The 20341-nt window shown below is 44.6% G+C and overlaps 1 protein-coding gene across 1 annotated transcript in view; it reads right to left on the bottom strand.

Moving 5' to 3' along the window:
- Positions 1 to 1329: 1329 nt before the first annotated feature.
- The window catches only part of DMRT3 (doublesex and mab-3 related transcription factor 3), a 19543-nt gene continuing 531 nt past the window's right edge, over positions 1330 to 20341 (bottom strand). Inside the window, 3 exon segments of the mRNA XM_015425989.1 lie at positions 1330 to 2294; positions 4120 to 4151; positions 7853 to 7920. Coding sequence (XP_015281475.1) covers positions 1330 to 2294; positions 4120 to 4151; positions 7853 to 7920 — 1065 coding nt within the window.

The following is a 20341-nucleotide window of genomic DNA, read 5'->3' as shown; positions in this document are numbered from 1 at the left end:
GACAGAAAGAGAGAGAGGGAGGGGGAGGGAGAGAGAGAGAGGGAGGGAGAGCATGGTACTTAATCAGGTCTGTATATCCTCATAGTTAGGACATCTTTTATTATATTAGGTTCATGCTTTGTATTTGAGTAGTATTTATTGTTTAATCATTGTTAATTGGGGCATTCTAAATCAAATATTTTAAGATTATGAACCACACTTTGCTGAGATACTTGAATACATCAAACTATAATACACACTCTGGTTTCAAGGAAGCTTCACACAATTCCATGAGAAAAAGAAATATTAAAATAATTGCATGAGGGTTCCCTCTGCCTTGGATATGTAAAATGTCCCTTGTAGGACTTTAAAACAGTAACTGCAAAAATGTGATGGTATTAAAGGTTATCTAGATATTTAAAATACTTTAAACTACAATGATATGAACATACTCCTCAAAACTCATGGCCATGTTCAGTTGAACCCCAATAATTATGCAGCATATGTCTCAAATAATCACACATCTGTTCCAGTTGCCCTGGCTTCAGTCAATAAAAGCAGGCTCGTTTGCATCAACCATAGACCTGAACTTCAGTCCATGGGGACTGCCTCTCTCAAAATTACAAATGACAGATGAAACTTGAGATCATAATCTGAGTTTATTTTTCCCCTAGAGTCTTTAGCATGCTACATTAACCTGACAATGTTCAATCATGTGTTCATGTTCACAAGACAGTCTCATGCAATTCACAGCTTGTAATTGACTTTACACTGACATTATACATGTTTTCATCTAGCTGTGTGAAAAGAATAGTTTTTAAGGTGTCTCTAAAAAGTGTCCAAGCTCAAACAGCACATAAGCAGTTCACTCTTGTCAGTATCTTCTGTAGTTCTTGGTTTTAACACCAGGATGATTATTGAAATAAAGTCAACAAGGTCCCTGTTTAGTCCATTTGCCACAGAACTATTTGCTTTTTAAAATGTTCATATATCCTGAGGAGTCCTCTCTTTGAACACTGCATTCAAGTACAATATCTTTGAACATTCCCAGTTGTCTAAAAAAGGCAAGGCTTTTGCTCCAATTTAAATCTTCCACAGTTCTAGGTTCCTCACAACTATGCTTAAAATGATTTTTTTTCCTGTTTCTGTAATAAACATTCATTACTAAAGCCATGAAATAGTAGCTATTTGGCATTTTCCAGTGAAGTGCAAGAAATAAAATAAGTTAGGTCTTTATTGCTAAAGAATAGTAACAAGCAGAGTCACTTTTTATATAGTTACAAGGGCATGATTCCTTCCTCTTGATGCCCAGCAGTTCCACTGTGTCGCAAAATATGTCAGATAATCATTCTAGGAAGATGTGTTTAGTATTCTAGAGTCTGAGGAGTCAGATCTTTCATCATAGTCGTCTTCTGTATAAATAGGTTGTTTTGACACAATTGGACATCCGTCCTCAGGGATTGAGATCCTGGGATCTTCTGTTGGGCGTGTTGGAAGGACAGGAGAACTTCGGAAGACACTGGAAGAACTAGTTGAGAAAGGGCTGACATACTGAGACCTCAGCTGGTATTGCTGCTGCAGCGTCATAGTGTTCCACAACGTCACATCATTAGGTAGAAATGGACTGGACTGGTTTCTTGCCAAAGTATTCCTCAGCATCAGTGGATACCGGGGTGGCTGGGGGAATGGATGCTGTAAGGGAACAGCCAGTGGATTTGGCACAACACTACTAGTATCAGCAGAAAACCTCAGGGTATCTGGGACTCTAAAGGCAGACCCTACAGACCATTTTGAGGAAGAAATGGGGTAAGAACTCAGAGTGTGTTCAAAAAGGTGGCCGTTGGAAGGCAAAACCAGCCCTTCTGATTCAGCTGCAGTTCTGTCTCCGACAGCGACCGAAGACCGGCTAGACAGAAGGACCTCAACCGCACTTACCAGGTCACCCCCACAGCCTTTCAAGATTAATTCAAGCACAGTTGGTTTTTGGTTGGGGAAGATTTTTTTTAACACTTCGAGTGGGGGGCGGTTGGCTTTCAAGCCGAAAGGTAGAGAAACCATGCCCGAGGGACCTTCAATCAGGAGGTGATTTTGCTCTGGCTGGTACTTGGGGCTCTCCGGCCTGCTGTCGCTGCTTCCACTGTTTTTCTGGACTGCATAACCCCCTTCATCCACAGAAACAATCTCAGGGCTCTCGGGAGCGAAACTGCTCTTGGCCTTTGCCACATCTGGGGAACTCCTTTGGTCTGCATCTTTGTCACTGTAAGTCTCAGTGCTGTCGGCTCCACTGGTGTCACCCAACCGTTCATCGGCCATATCTGTAAAACAGAGTGCAGTGGAGTTAACCTTTGCAGTGGGCACAACTATATTTTATCTTACTTCATCTGTACACAATGAGGCCCCAAACTGGCTAACAATATTCTCCACTTCTTAATTTTATCCTCACAACAACCTTTTGAGGTAGGCTAGATTGAGAGTATGTGACTGTCATACTTGGTGCACAAGAATGCATGTCAAATTAAGAGCAACAAATACATACATTTCTCTTTTAATTTATACCATTTAATTTTCACAATATAGTTCCCCGAATACAACAGGCTTTAAAGGAAGGTTTATTCCACATTTTGGATAGTGTCAAGCAAGCTGTTCTTGCCACAGAGTCAGATCACAGGCTTACCTAGCCCACAACAATGGCAGCAGCTCTTCAGGTCTTGATCAGATCTTTTATTTTTAATGGAAATGCCAGGGACTGAACCTGGGACTTTTTAAAGGGCAAAGCATGTGCCTTGGTGCTGAGTTAGAGCCAGAACTTGTGCATTATCTGCACTTCAAAGTTTTAACACAGCAATATGTAAAGTGGCTGTCTGAGCTAGACCGGGGTGATCATAGGTATAGAAACTAAACTAAGGAGCTGTGTCTGGCATTCCCCATACCTATTGTTGCAGATTACTACTCTGTACCACAGCAGTATCTTTTTATGGGATCATGAAATACATCTAATTCTCAGATCTGTGGATATTTAAATTTGGACTGGAGCCACGAACAGACAGGATGGATATTTCTACAAACCATGCAGAAAAATCTGAAATATCAAAAAACAAGGGGTAGCCTCCCCCCATAATAGAAGCAGAGCCTGCAGCTTAGAGGAATGAATGCCTTCAGTTGCCATCGCTAGGCAGCCATACTGCTTTCAAGCCTTGTTTTCTGTCAGTAAAAGGGCAGAGCTCTTCCTGGGCTCTTTCAGCCTTTGAAGGAGGATTCATCTGGGCCAGGCCACAGCAACCACCCAGCAACTTGCTACCGTGTGACTTGCTTGACTCACCCAAACTCAGCTGTTTGCTACTGTCCAACAGCAGCTACCTCACAAAAGCCAGTGTGATACAGTGATCAGCATTTCAGACTAGGATTTGAGAGACGCAGGTTCAAATCATCACTTTACCATAGAAGCTCACTGGGTGACCTTTGGCCAGTTACATGTTCTCAGGAGTGTTCCCTCTAAGCTGAGTTAGTGTGAGCCAGCTCACAGTTTTCTGGCTTCTGGCTCACACATTTTTGTCTGAGCTCAGGAAGGATGGCTCCAGAGCAAACTAATTCATGCAGTAGCCAAATCACTTGCTCACAACTTTAATGCCAGTAGCTCACAAAGTTGAATTTTTGCTCAAAAGACTCCACAGCTTAGAGGGAGCATTGGTTCTCAGCCTAACTTACTTCACAGCATTATTGTGAGGATAAAACGGAAGAGAGAAGAATGTAAGCTGCTTTGGCTCCCCACTGTAGAGAACTGCAGAGTATAAATGAAATAATAAATATAGCTGAAGATGGGGGGACATATAAAAGGTAAATGGGCTGGTGGGTGGAAATAAAAGAAAGAAGCAGGGAAAGGCGAGGTTATGGCAGTTGCCAAGAAGAAGGAAAAAGGAAATAGAAAGGGGGAAAGGGGATATAGGGGTAAATGAAATGCCCCCTGCAAGTCTTTGTGGGTTCCCCACTGTGCAACTGGTCCTGGCCTGGTATCATATAGCTGGATCATGGTTTTTCTAGGTACAGCCTGCCAGGAGGAAGGAAATCTGAAGGCAGGGTGGGGGAGGGGGAGGAGGATAAGGAGAAGATGAGGAGGAAGAGATCAGATTTATACCCCACTACCCGAAGGAGTCTCAGAGTGGCTTACCCATCTCCTTTCCCTTCGCCTCCCCACAACAGACACCCTGGGAGGTAGGTGGGTCTGAGAGAGCTCTTTCGAGAACTGCTCGTGAGAGAACAGCTCTGAGAGAACTCATGACTGCCCCAAGGTCACACCAGCAGCTGCATGTGGAGGAGTGGGGAATCAAACCTGCTCCTCCCAGATTAGAGTCTGCATTCCTAACCACTACACCAAACTACACAACACAAAGTAAGAAAAGCTTTCAGGGGAGTGAAAGAGGAATTCATGGGGGATGGGCAGGGTTGTATTATGACTATCATGGGCCTCATTTCATATAAGAAACATTAACCTTAGCATATTTTCAGTGTGGGGTTTTTTGCATCACTTTGTGGTCCCCTCCCACCATAATAATATCAATATTAAAAATTGTTTTTGATATAACTTCAAATACTTTATTTTTTTTGTTTTAGGCAAAATTTAATAGATTTTGTGGACTCTAAAATATCATTCTTTTTTGATGTGTGAAAAAAATTAAAACATTTTATTTGACCCTAAAAGTTCATTTTTTCTTCTGATTTTAAAAGAAATTACACATTTTCATGGGCCCCTAAAAGTATCATGGGCCCCCCTAGGCACTGTGCCTACTGTGCCTAATGGATAAGTCAGCCTTGGGGACGGGAAAATTATATCCCCTCCACAGGTCCTTTAGGGTTCCCTGCTTGTCATCCTATAATTCTGAAATCATCCCTGATAAATGCACACACTTTGTAAAAAAAACCACACATAGACCAGCATGACTACACTCGCAGATCTGTGACGCCAGAAGACTTCCAGCAGATAGTTTCACTTTCCTCAGCTGTAAACCGACAATGACATTTTTTTCAGACTGAGCCATTTGCAGGATTAAATATTCTTTTATTGGCCATCAGTGAGATTTGAATGTTAGGCCACTTTGGAATCTAAAAATAAATCAGAGGCCAACTTGAGTCATATTGCTTGAAAAACCTACATGTTGTTGACTCAGGTTTCACACTGTCACGTACTCTGTCTTAAATGCTTAAAAATATCCTTGATTCTTTTCCTGCCCACTTTAATTTCAACTATGTGGTTATGGTTCTTAGCAAAAAAAAAAAAAAAGTACATATATAAAACAAGACCCCATTCTGAACTCTTTTATATGGTTGCTTTGCAAACTGATTAAAACATATATTTCCTTTGTAAAACCACCAATAACAGAGAGGAGAGAGGAGATGATAGATAGATAGATAGATAGATAGATAGATAGATAGATAGATAGATAGATAGATAGATAGATAGATAGATAGATAGATAGATAGATGGATGATAGGAATTTTGTCTCAGTTGTGCCTCGCAGACATTCTTTTATTAAGCAAGCAATGCCAGGCATATGCTGATGCATTTACAATAAGCTGTCAATAAAAAGGTAAAGGTTTCCCTTCTCGAAAGCCAGTCGAATCTGATTCTAGGGGGCAGTGCTCATCTCTGTTTCCAAGCCAAAGAGTCAATGCTGTCCAAAGACTTCTCCGTGGTCATGTGGCCAGCATGACAAAAACGCAGAGGCACACGGAATGCTGTTACCTTCCCACCAAAGTGGTACCTATTTATCTACTTGCAATTTCTTGCTTTCAAACTGCTAGGTTGACAGGAGCTGGGGCCAGAGACAGGAGCTTACTCTGTCATGTGGCACTAGGGTCTTGAACTGCCAACCTTCTGGTCTGCAAATCAGCATCTTAACCTCTAAGCCACTGCAGCCCCAAGCTGTCAATAGTATCTCTTAAATAACCAAGGTTAGATAGATGATAGATAGATAGATAGATAGATAGATAGATAGATAGATAGATAGAATAGATAGATAATAGATAGATAGATAGATAGATATAAAGGAACTTTGTCTCAGTTGTGACTCGCAGACATTCTTTTATTAAGCAAGCAATGCCAGGCATATGCTGATGTACTTACAATAAGCTGTCAATAAAAGGTAAAGGTTTCCCTTCTCGTAACCCAGTCGAATCTGAATCTAGGGGGCAGTGCTCATCTCTGTTTCCAAGCCAAAGAGTCAACGCTGTCCAAAGACTTCTCCGTGGTCATGTGGCCAGCATGACTAAAAGCAGAGGTGCACGGAACGCTGTTACCTTCCCACCAAAGTGGTACCTATTTATCTACTTGCAATGTCTTGCTTTCAAACTGCTAGGTTCGCAGGAGCTGGGGCCAGAGACAGGAGCTTACTCTGTCATGTGGCACTAGGGTCTTGAACTGCCAAGCTACTGACCTTCCGGTCTGCAAATCAGCATCTTAACCTCTAAGCCACTGCAGCCCCAAGCTGTCAATAGTATCTCTTAAATAACCAAGGAGTTACAGCACAGGAATACCATACAACTCAAAATATACTTGTTTATGGTCCAGATAGTCCATGCTATTGTAACATGAAAAATAATTTTGGTACATCGATATTGTATTATTGTTGGGTTACAAGCTGAAAACACTCAATATATCTGGGGTTAAATGTTTGTTTGTGTTGCTCACAGGAAGTCACATGTGTTTCATGTAACCAATGCTGTTTTAGGAGTACTAGTATACCTGTAAACCGCTCTGAGACCCCTTAGGGGTCAAGGGTGGTATATAAATCGAATTGTAAAGTAAAGTAAAAAAGTAAAAGGAATACAAGCCCGGGAATTTTCTCCCTGATCTAGGAGTTTGATTGGGACAAAAGTGTCAGTGTTTTAGCATTTTATGGCTCCTCTTCCCGTCTTTGTTTGCTGTTCTCAAGAAGAAGAAAGAAGAGCAGCCATTGCCCCTCTTCTAGTCTTGTCTTTTATAGCGTAAGGATGTAGCCGTTTAGCTCCATTGTTATTTTCATCCCAGTTACCCTTCCCTATGCTAGAATGTAGTAAAAACTTTCTATTTTAATCACACATGACTCTAAGTCTGAATTATTTTACTCTGGCACTGCTAAGCTATCTTATCTCTGCTAAGAACCCATTTTTTTCTTTTTTGAACCCAACAATTATTCATAAGCGGATAAAAGATACACTGTTTAAACTGATGTATATTTGTCATTCTGAAAACAGACTTAACTGAAATATCCATTCATATCTATGAGAATAAACTTTGAATTTCCCATAAGAAACATTAACTTTAGCATGTTTTCAGTGTGGTTTTAATAAAATGCATGCTGACAAAAATTGTTTGCAGCTTTTGAGGTTCTCAAAGATGGAGACCCAATTTTATCCTTGCCATTCAATGGGGGAGGTGGCTGGGGTTTCCCTTCTGATCAGCACATCATTCAGACTTGAAGTGAGGGCAGAACCCAAAGAAGACTTATAATTAGGTGACTATGTATCAGAAGCTGTTTTATTTAAATGAGGCAGCCATGAAAATTCATTAGAATAAAATTCATGAGGTTTATAGAACAAAAAGCCTTTGTTAATGCTTCTTTCTGGACATGGCTCTGCTAATGGATACTCATTTGGAGGCTGGGGGCAGCAGTACTTTTTATCAGCCAAACCTGACCTGCCCACCTTTATACGTGGTCTGGTGATATGTGGTGTAGGAGGCTGCCTTTGAAAGGTCTAGGAAAATTCAACTGGTCCCAGAATTGGACCTCCCACTTGCTGACTGGGATGAACCACTGTGGACACATCATGCCTGTTTCAATCCCAATTCCTTGGATTCCAGATTGTTTCCAGACTCAATTCAAAGCACTTTAAACTTGACAGCTCAAGATCAGATTACCTGAAGGACCACCTTCTCCAGCTTGAGTCAACTCCGACACTCAAAGTCATCTGGAGATGCTCTCTGTGCCACTACCATCAATGGTTTGGTAAGTAGTTATGATGGAGCTATCTTGATGATGGCACCAAGATTAAGGAATTCCTTGTCCCGTGAGGCTCATCTGGCACTCCTGACTTTTAGGAAGATGTTACTTTTGGGTCAGGTCTTTGAATAAGTTTAGCTGATGTGATAAAGATATTGCACTGGGTTGCTGCTGGGATTAAATTTTTGTGAAACATTATTGTCTGTGTTCTCCAGTTGTGGCATTTTCCATGTTTTTTTAAATTTCACTTGTAAACTGCATGTTTTATTTTAGGCCTTTGGTTTTATCATTATGTACCTTCAGGATAAGGTACTTTAGGGGTACTCTGTCAAGAATAATTTTAATATTTTATATTTTTAAAATATTTTAATAAAGTAATAGAACCACCCACTGTTTATTGTATACTAAACAACTGTTCATGTTACATAGAACGTTACCTCAGGCTGCATATTCAAGAAAAATATTTGTAAATGGAAGTAATAGATTTCTCAGAGAGAGTCTGTGGTGTTAAGCCCTAGTTATCCTTTATCTGTGGGGATTTTTTTCCAGTCTTAAGATAAAAATTGAGGAAGTCCTCAAAGACTGAATTAGGACGTGACAGTAATGGGAAAGTATTTGCTTTCGTATACAGCATTGCAATCTGTACAGTATACTGAAAGAATGCTGTGTTTGTTTTTGAATATCAGGTTATATTGCAAATGCTCCTTATGTAAGCATTATCCTAACTATAGTACATAGTTCTTCACTGAAAGGGGAGGATGGTCCAAGCCTAACCTTATTTAAAAAACACATTGATGAAAGTGTGTGGGGGATGAGGAGCTTTGCTTTATATTGAAGTTGTCTTGCATTCTGAATTCCACACACACTTTAAGCGAGCACTGCTTCCCTCTTCAGAAGAGTTCCATACTTCCTAAAACTGAGGAAATGAAAAATAAAAGCAACTGACATGATTGCCACGTTTCGTTCTGTGAAATTTATTGTATTCATTTAAAATACTTTTAAGCTGCCTTCCACCGAATTTAGGGTCCCCAAGGCAGGGAACAATAAAAACAAGATTAAAAATACATAACATATATTTCTAAAACAAAAACAATTAAAACTAAATGCTTGAACTGAAGGAAAGATCAGTGAGAATCAGTTTGGGAATGCCAGACAAAACAGAAAGTTTTTACCCGCTGGCGGAAGACTATGATAGAAGGGGAAAGGGGGAATCTCCTTGGGTAGGGAATTCCATAATTCTGGTGCCGCAATCAAGAAAGCCTTTGTCAAGTTTCAGATGGCAGAGGCACCTGAAGCAGGGCCTGCAAAAATGACAGTAGTGGTCGGGCACGTTCATACAGCTGTAGGTGGTCCTTACACTATGCAGGCTCCAAGAAGACTTTCCAGGACAATAACAGTAGGGCCTGGAAGAAGAGCAGGAGCCAGTGTAGGTGGAATAAGACAGGACTGAAATGTTTTGAACCCAGCTCCAAATCCATAAGCAGGTCCCCCAAAGCAGCATGGCATCTTTTGAAGTAAAATAAACCACTGGAGTTTTAGATTTGTTGGAGTTTCAAGTTGCTTACACTTCAGTCATTACAGAGTTAAGTGTTGTTTGTTAGGAAACAGGATGTTACGTTACATAATGTATTCTAGGGTGGGAAAGTTTGTGGGAGTTGTTTATTCTAATGAAGTGAAATGCTTTGATCTAGCATTAATGTATTCACAAGGTTTATGGCTCTTTGTGTGAACCAGAGAGGAAGCTCTCCTCTAGAAGCTAACACAGTTAGAAAGATGTAGCTGTTAGCATGGTAGTACTGAGAGTAACTGCAAGTATCTAACCTTTTATTTTATTTCTTTTATCCAAAGTACCTTACCCATGTTTTATTTTGTTTTGTAGTAAAGATATTTTTCTTTTACTAATGTGGCTCTCGTGTTTGCAAAACGATAATCGATCTTGAATCTCAGAATCCCAACAAGATTCCTGTAATAATATGTAGATCAAAACAAAACATGAGCCTCTGAAAGAGAAAACATACTGAGTTCAATTCTCAACTTCCAGTTTGGACTTGGTAGTTTACTGTTGTGTTTCTGTTTTCTGTTTTACCTGTCTCTGCTTCAAAACTTTATTCTTCAGTGATGTTTCTCTGACAAGATGCTGACAGTACAGGCCTAAGCTTGTTTTCTCAGAAATGCCCCACTGAGTACAATGAGGGTTACTTCCTAGTAAGTATACAGCGTTGCAACCTGAATCTATCAAGGGGCACTAAGGCCATTGGCTGAATAAAGACATGGATTCACCCTAACAACAGCAACCCACATTCATTTGCTTGATGCGGTCACAGACCACAGTTGATCGCAGGGGTGTCAAACATACGGGCCATGGGCCAGAACCGGCTCATCCTGGGCTGTCATCCAGCCTGCAGGCAACTGGTGCTGTTTTCAGCCCATGAGAAAAAAGGGGACACAGGAGGACAAAAAGCATCCCCTGAAGGTTTTGAAAACAGCCTCTCTGTCAAGCCTTCCCCTCAGCCCTGCTGCTTCTGTGGGAAGTGCAGGAGGGATGAGAACTGGGGTTAGGGTATCTTTTGTGGGGTCCCCATTAAATCAACTGCTTTCACTGCTAGGAATCAATTACTTTTCTTTGTATTTTGAGTAAAAAATAATATTGTTAATTGGGTTTGCCTGTTTTCTTTATAAAGTTTGCATCTCTAATACCTGGCATTACATTTTACAGTATACATGGCCTGGCCCAACAAACTGACATTTATGTCAGATCTGGCCCTCGTAATAAATGCATTTGACACCTCTAGTCTATCTGATAAACAGTCTGTAGCCTTTATTGCCACTCACAGTTCAAAGCACTATCAGCTGCCTGCTGGTGTCATTGCTTCTGAGTTCAGATTAGAAGGTCCACACACTCCCACAATGGAGCATTTACAAACTTGTGACCTTGCTAGATCCACAACCTGAATAAAGTTGCCAAGTGGCCCTGGGAGGGGGGAAGGATCCTGACTCTTTAACAGAGGTTTTTAATTTATTTATTTATTTATTTATTTTATAAATGTTGAAATGGACAACCAAAACTTGACATGGAACTAAGTAACATCACTTGATAATTGCTTCAAACTGATATTAAAGGGACAGCTAGAGAGGCCAGTTTAGAAGCTGTCAAATCTAGAACAGAATGGCTTGACAGACAGACCTACTCCTTCGTGTCTGATATCTTGAGAAACTGAAGACAGACAACCACCCAGCTCCTCTCTTTGAGAAGCAGCAGCCTAGCCCGAAGGAGTGCTCTCGGGCACCTGATTGATGAAGATCTACTCCCCCCCCCCTTTAAGTAGAAAGTGCTGACTAGCTGGCAGGGAAGAATTTCTCATCAATGCTCTTTGATTGTATTTTGCAAACAAAATGCCTGTTGCCTGGTAACATTTCACTTGAGCCTGACCTTCTCCAAAAGTTATTGCTATCAGATTCGATTTACACTGTCCTCCTGTGATTACTGTAATCTTTTAAACCAAGAAGTTCATATATCAGTGAGGGAAAAAAGTGTGCAAGTCAATAGTGCTTCTATTCATCAGATTTATATGCTTCCTGCTGCTAGAAGAAGGGGTTTTGTTTCTGGTTTAACAGAAGGGCGGCTGCTTTTCAGGCCATTTTCCTACTGAGGCAGTTTGAAATCTCTAGATGTCTCTGGACTTGGGCAGCAGCTGTCCCAAAGCAACCCAGAGGCCAATGCAGCCCGCCCTTGTGTGGGATACTTGCTTACTCATACACACACGTGCACGCACACAGAAAGAGAGGTGGCAACACTCAAGTGACAGTCCAGGGCTGTGTCTGGAGGTCACGGGAGGCAGCATCAAGCACCAGTGAGTGGAGACAATGCAGCAGAGCTAAGTAGCTTCCAGGATTCAAGTAAGGAGGGTAATTGGCAAGGAACTGAGAAACTGGCAGCAGAATCACTGAACAAGCAATGGGTGTGATCCTATTAAACACTCTTAAATCCTACTGATTTCATTAGGGAGAGAGAGTCAAACAAGCACTTAAATGTCTGCCACTGAAATTAAACTGTGCTGGATGCTGGCCAATGTGATTACGGTGTCAGTCCCAATGAAGTCAACTAAGAAAGAAAATTTGCAAAAGGCTCTCTTAAAGTATGCAGCAATAATTACTCATGAGAGCAATTATACATCCCCCTGGAGTAAGATGCTATATGTATAGTCCAATATGCAAACTACTTAAAGAATGGGGCTTTGATTTAAGCAGATGTTTGTAACATTACTTTGTACTAATTCTAATTCTTTGGGGATACAATTTTCAAGATGCTGTTCATCCTAAGCAAACTCTCTGGCAGCTGCTACCCCATAAATATTTTCCAGTTACACTTGGATCCAACACCTATTGTGCTGGAATGAACTTCCGCTACTGTCAAGGGTGGGTAACTTTGTCAATTTATTCACATATTGGTCTGAAGCAATAGGATTAAGCTTGAGTCCAGTCAGTGGCACCTTTAAGACCGACAAAGTTGGGTATAAATTTTCGTGTGCGTGTACACTTCATCAGATACCAGATATCCAATGAAGTGTGCATGCACATAAAAGCTTATGCCCAGAATTAAACTTTGTTGGTCTTAAAGGTGTCACAAGGTAGAATGAAAGAATCAAATGGTAGTAATCACCCCACAATAATATGGATTAACTTTGTTCATTGTAGATTTATGCAGAATCACAGAGTGCAACTTCGCAATGTCTTGAGAAATTTCTATAAAGCACATTTGTTTTGAAATTAAGTATAATTTGCTTTATCTGGTACTCTCAGTACAATGTCTACACTTTTTTTGTAAGACAAAGTGCCAAACAAGTTCAGAAAAAAGAGCTTGCGAGAAGCCAGCTCCCACCACCACCAACAACACCTTTCACTCCCTTCTCTCTGAGCCCACAAATGATTATGGGAACCTGTTGGGTGATAGTGAGATATTGAAAAAAATGGTATTTAGCAGAGATAAAATAGTCCAGCAGAGCCAGAGTAAAATAATTCAGACTGAGAGTCCATGTGTGATTAAAATATAAAGTTTTTACTAAATTCTAGCATGGGAAGGGTAACTGGGATGAAAATAACAACAGAGCAAAATTGGCTACATCCTTACACTACAAAGACAAAACTCGAAGAGAGTTGTGGCTGCTCTCCTTCTTCTTCAGAACACAAAACAAAGACGGGAAGAGAAGCCATAAAATGGTAATACACCTTGACACTTTAGTCCCAATCAAATTCCTAGATCAGGGAGAAAATTCCCGGGCTTTCTACATCTAAAGAACATTGGTTACATGAGAAACATGTGACTTCCTGTGAGTAACATAAACATTTAACCCCAGATATACTGAGTGTTTTCAACTTCTAATACCCAACAGAACCTGCCTTCTGAGGGTATAACAAAAGCTAGAACAGATGAGGTTTTTTAAAAAGTGTTTCTATTACTTTTTTAAAAACTTATATAAGCTTTAAATATTCTTTATGGTATTCTGTGTGTGTCAAATTGAGCAACAATATAACAAATGTAGAACTACTCAACAGATGTAAAACTTCTTCCGTGTAGTAATCCATTCAGTCAAACTGTGAAAAATATGAGTTTGGTTTTTTATGATTTTTTCCTTCACATTTTGGAGAGCAGATGTGAACATTTTATTGGCACTCCCTCTCAAGATGCCTGCTCTTCATCGATGGGACTAAGGCTGCAGTCATAAGCAATTTTTTAAAAGAACATTTGATCTTAATGGAGTTTCCAAGTAAATATGCATAGAACTTCCACCGTGTATCTTTTTAAGATTAGGATGGCATCCTTTTGTTGTTGCTGTGTGCCTTGAGAGAGGGGATGGACTCAGTGTAATCACACTTTGGTACAGGATGAGTCAATTGCTCCTTCGCCTAAAGTCAGTGGGAAAAGTCTCATCAGTTGCAAAGACTCTGGGGTTTCAATGAACGGAAGAAGGCAAAACCAAGAGACTGGGGGGGGGCGAGTCCTGAGACCTCCAAAACGTTCTGAGGAAAGAGAAGCTGCTGGCTCAGGAGAAGGGGGGGTGTCCCACGGTTGGCTGCCAATCCCAAAGTCTACCCTACATCTTAAAGCCAGTGCCTTAATTTTTTGCATTGTCGAGAGAGAAGGCTCCCAAAACGATGCATATTTAACTTGGAAGTCCTAATAAATTCAGTGGGATTTGCTCCCAAGTCCACATGCACAGTCACAGCCCCAGTTTGCCAGGTGCTCGCTGAAGTCTGTCCAGGATCCTAAGCAGGTGGAAGTGGGGTAATTCGAATTCGTAACCACCCCTTCGAATCCGCAATTACTTCTCCCCTAAATTTCCACCTACAGTCAAATATAATTCAAATAGTAATAAACTGGAAAAAAGAGCCCCGCCCGTTCAACTTTATTGGTTGGGCGCTATTTTCACAAGGTAGAATGAGAGAATGAACTGGCAGTAATCACCCCACAATAATAGCGATTAACTCGTGTGTGTGTGTGTGCTCTTCAGTCGCACTCAGTGAGTTTGGCTCCCACACAGGATCGGCGAATGAGCTGGGCGTGCCTCGGCAGGGCTAAACCCCCTTCCGCGGGATGCACAGAAGCCTGTTTGCGTCTTCCTCAGCCCTCGCAATCTGGGCATCCTCCTCCTAACGCACCGTCGACACAAAGCGCAGTGCCCAGACACTGAGTGAGGAGGAGGAGTCCCACTGTCGTGCCCCTGAGAAATGGGACCCTTCCAAACGGCCTCGAAATCCCTCCGGGGAAGTCAAGCAGCATCTTCCCTCGGAGCCCTTCCGATTCCAGCAACCGTCGTGTGGACTCACAGGTGCAGCGCTGAAAGTGTCGGACCCCGAAGTGGGAGAGGCTGGTTCGAGCCCCACTTTGCCAGGGAAGCTTCGGCCACTCGCTCAGCCTCACCTACCTTACAGGGCTGTAGAAGAGAACGGAGAGGAGAACGACGCGGTTATCCGCGTTGGATCCCCGCGGAAAGAGAAAACCGGATATAAATATCCCCATTTTTTTTAAAAAAAAAAATCCCTTGTTTTCAATGGGATTCCTGTGCAGGGCGATTCTGGTTACAAGCGCGGCCTCCCAGGCGTCGCCCTCCGCAGCTCTGGCCCTTCCTCTCCAGACCTCCAGTCCCAGCGCGACCTAAAGACGCCTGGCCGGGGTCGCGCTCCGTCTCGCCGAGAAGGCGTCCGCCTGCCCCAGCCAGCTCGGATGCGTCGCCCGGTCCTCTCCTAGCCCGCCTGGTCTCCAAAGTTCGAGGGAAAGGGATTCCCGGCCTCCGGCTACCACGGAAGCCCAAGACTAGGAAAGGAGGCGCGGCATTTCCCGAAGAGCCACAATCTCCAAAAACGGGAGGGAAATACCGCTGAGAAGCCACAGCCCCCCAGGTTTCGTCCACACGAACACTGACCAGACCGCCCCAACATTAGCGCAGAGGCAACTTCCGAATTAGTCGCCTGTCCAAAATGAACTCAAGAGAAATTTTCACAGAGGCGGACCGGGCGGGCTGGGGGACCCCTAGTTGTTGATTCACAGGCGACATTCGAGCGACTTTGCTCGGGCCTCTATTCCCTTGACATCAGCATTGCCATTTTTCCATTGACTTGAAAAACGGCTTGCTTCCAAGTAACCGAACCTATAGGATCGGGGAGGGGACAAACACTGGATTAAATGCAGCGAGTCCGAACTGTCCTGCAGCAAATCCGGCGGAATCCCTTCATCCTGGAGGCTAGCGGGTCTCATCCCCTTTAGGGGGTTGTTTATTTACACCCCCGCTTTTCTCCCCGCTGGAGACTCAAAGAGGCGCACATCCCCCTCCTCCTCCCCTGTGCTCCACTTTACTTTGCCACTAGTCTCCAGAGAAATGCAGTCTCTGGCACTACAGATTAAACTCGGAATAAAGTGGCGCGATTTGGCGCGCCGAGGGAACAAAGCCCGCTTTCCTGGCAGTTTAGGGAGGCCAAGAAGTCCAGCAGGCGTCCGTTTCAAAGCAAAACACCTCCCCCCCCCCCCCCACAAACCCCCAGCCTTCACCTGGGGGGGGGACTCAGCTCGGGACCACGGAGCTACTGCGTGGTTTGATTTGTGGTGATTGCGGGTGCGTTCTTCACGGTCCTTCTGCGTTGCAGAAAAGTTAGGCGGTGGTCTCGTCGCAACGACCTTGGGCAGGGCCAGCCACCGGAGCTGTCTTCTGTTGAGGTTAGCCGGCTCCGGTCCCTCCTCGCCTGCGCTGGTTCCTGTTTTTACTCTAGGAAGTGGGGCGTCTTTACTTCGGAAGAACCGCACCGGTTCCTTCAAATTAAAGTCCTCCTACTCGCCAAACCCCAGACTGCTAACTGTAACCCGAAACCCGCAAGAAATCCGGCGGATTGTTTCAAAAGGTGTTTAACTGGATCGGGGAGGAGCGTGACCTCGACACTCCTGTGTGTCCTTGGAGGGCTGGGAGGAGGGTAAAGTTGCGCGACCCGATTCTGTGCCTGTTGACTTGGAAATTAAGCTCACTGGATTTAATCGGATGTAAAAGGCTCTATGTAGCCGATGGAAGTTTATGCCACAAAACTCCTTTTTGAATCTGAATGGATTCCCCCCCCCACAAAAAAAAGTCTGTGCACATAAAATAGTAGTACCGGATTTTGTAAGAGAGAAAGGATTTAAAATCCAGTCCAATAAGCCAGCTGGTTCCAGTGTTCCCTGTCTTACGTCCCCTGGTTTTTGATTTATTTATTTATTTTTTTCAAACCTAGTAAAAGATCAAGCCACGAATTTATTGCTAAGAAGGGACCGGGATGCAAACGGGACCAGCCCCAAAGGCCCGAACATTCTCGGTGCGAACCTGCCGGCAGCAAGCGTCTTTCCTCCGGAGGTCCCTCTGACGCCCAGCGGGACACGTCGCACTTGGCCGCCGCCTCTTTTTGCGGCCGAGACTGGCTAAGCAGCAGGTGGTGCGCCTTGCGCGGCTAGCGAGGGCCAGGCGCGGCTCCGGGAAGCCAAGCGGCGAGAGGTCCGTTTCCCCCCTTGGGAGCCAGGAGGATGAGTCAGCCCAGGCTGGGTGAACCGGCTCCCGCATTGACCCGGCAGCCTTGGCGGCTGATCCCACCGGAGGGAACCGCCTCACGCACCAGCTCCAATGTGCCCTCTAAGCTGTGGGGTCCTGAGAGCAAAAATTCTCCTTTATGAGCGACCGGCATTAAAGTTGTGAGCAGGTGACTTAGCTGCTGCGTAAATTAGTGTGTTCTGGAGCCATCCTTCCTGAGCTAAGACAAAAGTGTGTGAGCCAGAAGCTAAAAAACTGTGAGCTAGCTCACACTAACTCAGCTTAGAGGGAACACTGATCCCGCCCCTACCGGGGCACGGGGGGTGGTGGTCCAGGGGGAAGGAGTCCCCGGCCGGCGTCGTCCTCCCGGGCCGCCAGGTCAGAGTTGGCGTCGCAGCAGCTCCCGGCTGCTTCCGACTCAGCTGCGGAGCTCGAACGCCTTTAACGGGAGGACGCCGCGATTTTGTCTTTCAGCGTCGACTCAGCCGCTGAATGAAGTTCAGGGGCTTAAAGTCTTAGAGCTCGCTTCGGTTTCACCTTCCCATTAAAGTACCGAAAAGGGGGGGGGGGCATCGCTTTTTGTCCCCTACTCTGGCTGCCTAAACTCGTCAAGTGCTCGGATTCAGTTACACACTTATTTCCTTGGACGAAAGAAAATACCGATTTCCATCCGTTTCAGTAGCATTTATTCCAACTCATGCGGACTCCTGTTATGCAGATCTGCAATTATGGGCACATTTGCCTAGGAGTAAATTCTATTGAACTCCGGGAGACTTAATCCCGGGTAAATATGCAACTTGATCACGGCGTATACTTAGACCTCCGCCTTAAAAAACAAACAAATTATCTGGGACAACAGTCAAAAGCCACATTACAGTTAGGAGGGAGGCGTTTGTCCTCCCCGGCTCGTTAATCGGGATCGGGCTATGCCGATCGGGTGTCCGCACTAAGTTCGGCATCACTAATAAGACTGGCACTCTCTGTTTCCATAAAGAGAAACTATAAAATAAATCGTGGGTTCAAACAGGATAGAGGATATGGCATAACGACTCCGGATTTAGCCATTTTTGAGTTTGCGCCGGAAAAGCTACAATCATCGGAAGGTTTTAAATAAATGAACTTTTGACAAGCTTCTCTACAGGATGTAGGTGTAAAAAGGCTCGGTGTTCGTTTTCGGTCCCCACCTGTGTATTTTAAAAAGAAGTTTTCTCCGGAGGTTTCCCGAGCCCTGACTGACTTCCCAAGGCCAGGCCTACGGGAGGACACCCAGGCCGCGCAAGAGCCCGCTGCTTCCGGATGGGTCGGCCTGTCAAAGAGTCGCCATTAAATAAACACTCAGCGCATAGTAATAGTGTAGGCCGTGATGATTATTGACAATTAGCCAAGTAAAGCCAAAGGGGCAACACCAGTTAAAATCCAAGTACCCTCTTGCTTCTTCTTGAAATGACCAGTGTTGTCCGTAGCACTTACTGAGTTTCGCATTCATTTAAAAAGCTAAGTTGATGCCACCCACTATCTGCTTACTAGCTAAGAGCGGAACCACCACCAAACAAATCGGAACTAATAATAATAATAATAATAATAATAATAATAATATAATAATAATAATAATAATAATAATAATAATAATAATAATAATAATAATAATAATAATAATAATAATAATAATAATAATTTCCCACTTTCCCTAAACCAAAGTAAAAACAATTGTATAGCAGCACTTTCCACACCAGATCCTTCCGTGTTGCTAAAGCAGAGTGCTCCAGCGTACAATCTGTTGTCCTGTGTCCTTTGGATGCCAACGACTTCTGGTTCCGGCCTTTTCAAATGGTTAATTCCGCCGCCGCCCCCTCCCAAAACAACATTGTCGCAAACCTTCTCGGTTGATAAGAAAGAGGTAAACCGGGACTAGATCCCAACTCCAGAGAGAAGGATTTACACACACACACACACACTCCGGATCACCAGAGAGAACCCGCAGGGTCCTGGCCAATGCTCCCTCTAAGTTGTGGAATCTTGTGAGCAAAAAATTCTACTCTGTGAGCTACTGACATTAAAGTTGTGAGCGAGCGATTTGGCTACTGCATAAATTAGTGTGCTCTGGAGCAGTGTTCCCTCTAAGCCACGCAGTATTGTGAGCAAAAATTCTACTTTGTGAGCTACTGGCATTAAAGTTGTGAGCAAGCGATTTGGCTACTGCATAAATCAGTTTGCTCTGGAGCCATCCTTCCTGAGCGAAGACAAAAATGTGTGAGCCAGAGGCTAAAAAACTGTGAGCTAGCTCACACTAACTCAGCTTAGAGGGAACACTGCTCTGGAGCCCTCCTTCCTGAGCTAAGACAAAAATGTGTGAGCCGGAGGCTAAAAACCTGTGCGCTACCTCACACTAACTGAGGCTGGTGGTCCCACTTTTTCGGGACCATCCGGCTGGACTCTCTATTTCGGTTCGCCACCCTTTGGTACCACCGGATTCGGGGTTGAGAGCCACCCGTCCCATTACATCTAGGACTCTGATTTCAAAGGCTTTAGGTCATCTGCCCAATAATAGACACGGAGGAAAGGAGGTGCCGAGGGCACGGCGACGGGGCAAAATCAGCATCCACATCAGCTGTTCACTCGGAACTAAACCCCAGTGAGTTCAGGCCGCTTCCCAATTAAAATAAAACAGGATTCCCTCCGGGGGACCCCAAGAGGAGCAACAGGGAGGGGGTCTTGTTGTCCGTCTTCGCGGTGCTGCGGGACGGGGGCTCCTGCTCCTTCAGACTAACACGACGACGGCTGCCCCTCCGGGAGGACTCCCGAGCAAGTGGGGCCTGCCCTGGGGGGCTGTTGCGCGCTCCCTCTCGCGGTCGCGCTCACCTGTTGAGGCTCGTTTGGTTTTAAACAATCTGGAAATATAAGATGTCAAAAGGCCCGCGGAAGAGTTCAGCTGGGAATCCGGGCGAGGCAAATGGAGGATGCCCACCAGCGGCCCCCTCTCTGCCCCGCGCCCTCAGCTGGGCGCGGCGGGGTTGGCATCGCCCAGTAGTGAGACGGCGGCTACTTCGCCGGACTTCTTAGGAAGCCGGGCCGTGCGGGTGCTTGCGCGGGTGCGGAGTTGGCCACCTCAGCCGGCGCGTCTGCGGCCGCGGAGAAGAACGAGAGCTGCCCGGCAGAAGAAGGGCCAGCCAGCGTCAGAGGGGGAAGTCCCGATCCCCAGCCCCTCCCTCCCTTCCTCCCTCCCTCCCGGGCAGCCTGTGCGGTCAGAGAGGGGGCAGAGAGAGGCCACGGCCAAGCCCCAGGGGCCGCCCCCCGTCCCCCAACAGGCGCTTCCCCCCCCCCCCCCTCCTAGCCGGACGCAGGCGT

The sequence above is a fragment of the Gekko japonicus genome, unplaced genomic scaffold, assembly GCF_001447785.1.
Source record: "Gekko japonicus isolate JY-2015 unplaced genomic scaffold, Gekko_japonicus_V1.1 scaffold31, whole genome shotgun sequence".
In the NCBI taxonomy this organism is placed as follows: domain Eukaryota; kingdom Metazoa; phylum Chordata; class Lepidosauria; order Squamata; family Gekkonidae; genus Gekko; species Gekko japonicus.
Note: the sequence above shows the minus strand (reverse complement) of the source record. Positions and strands in the feature narration are given on the sequence as shown.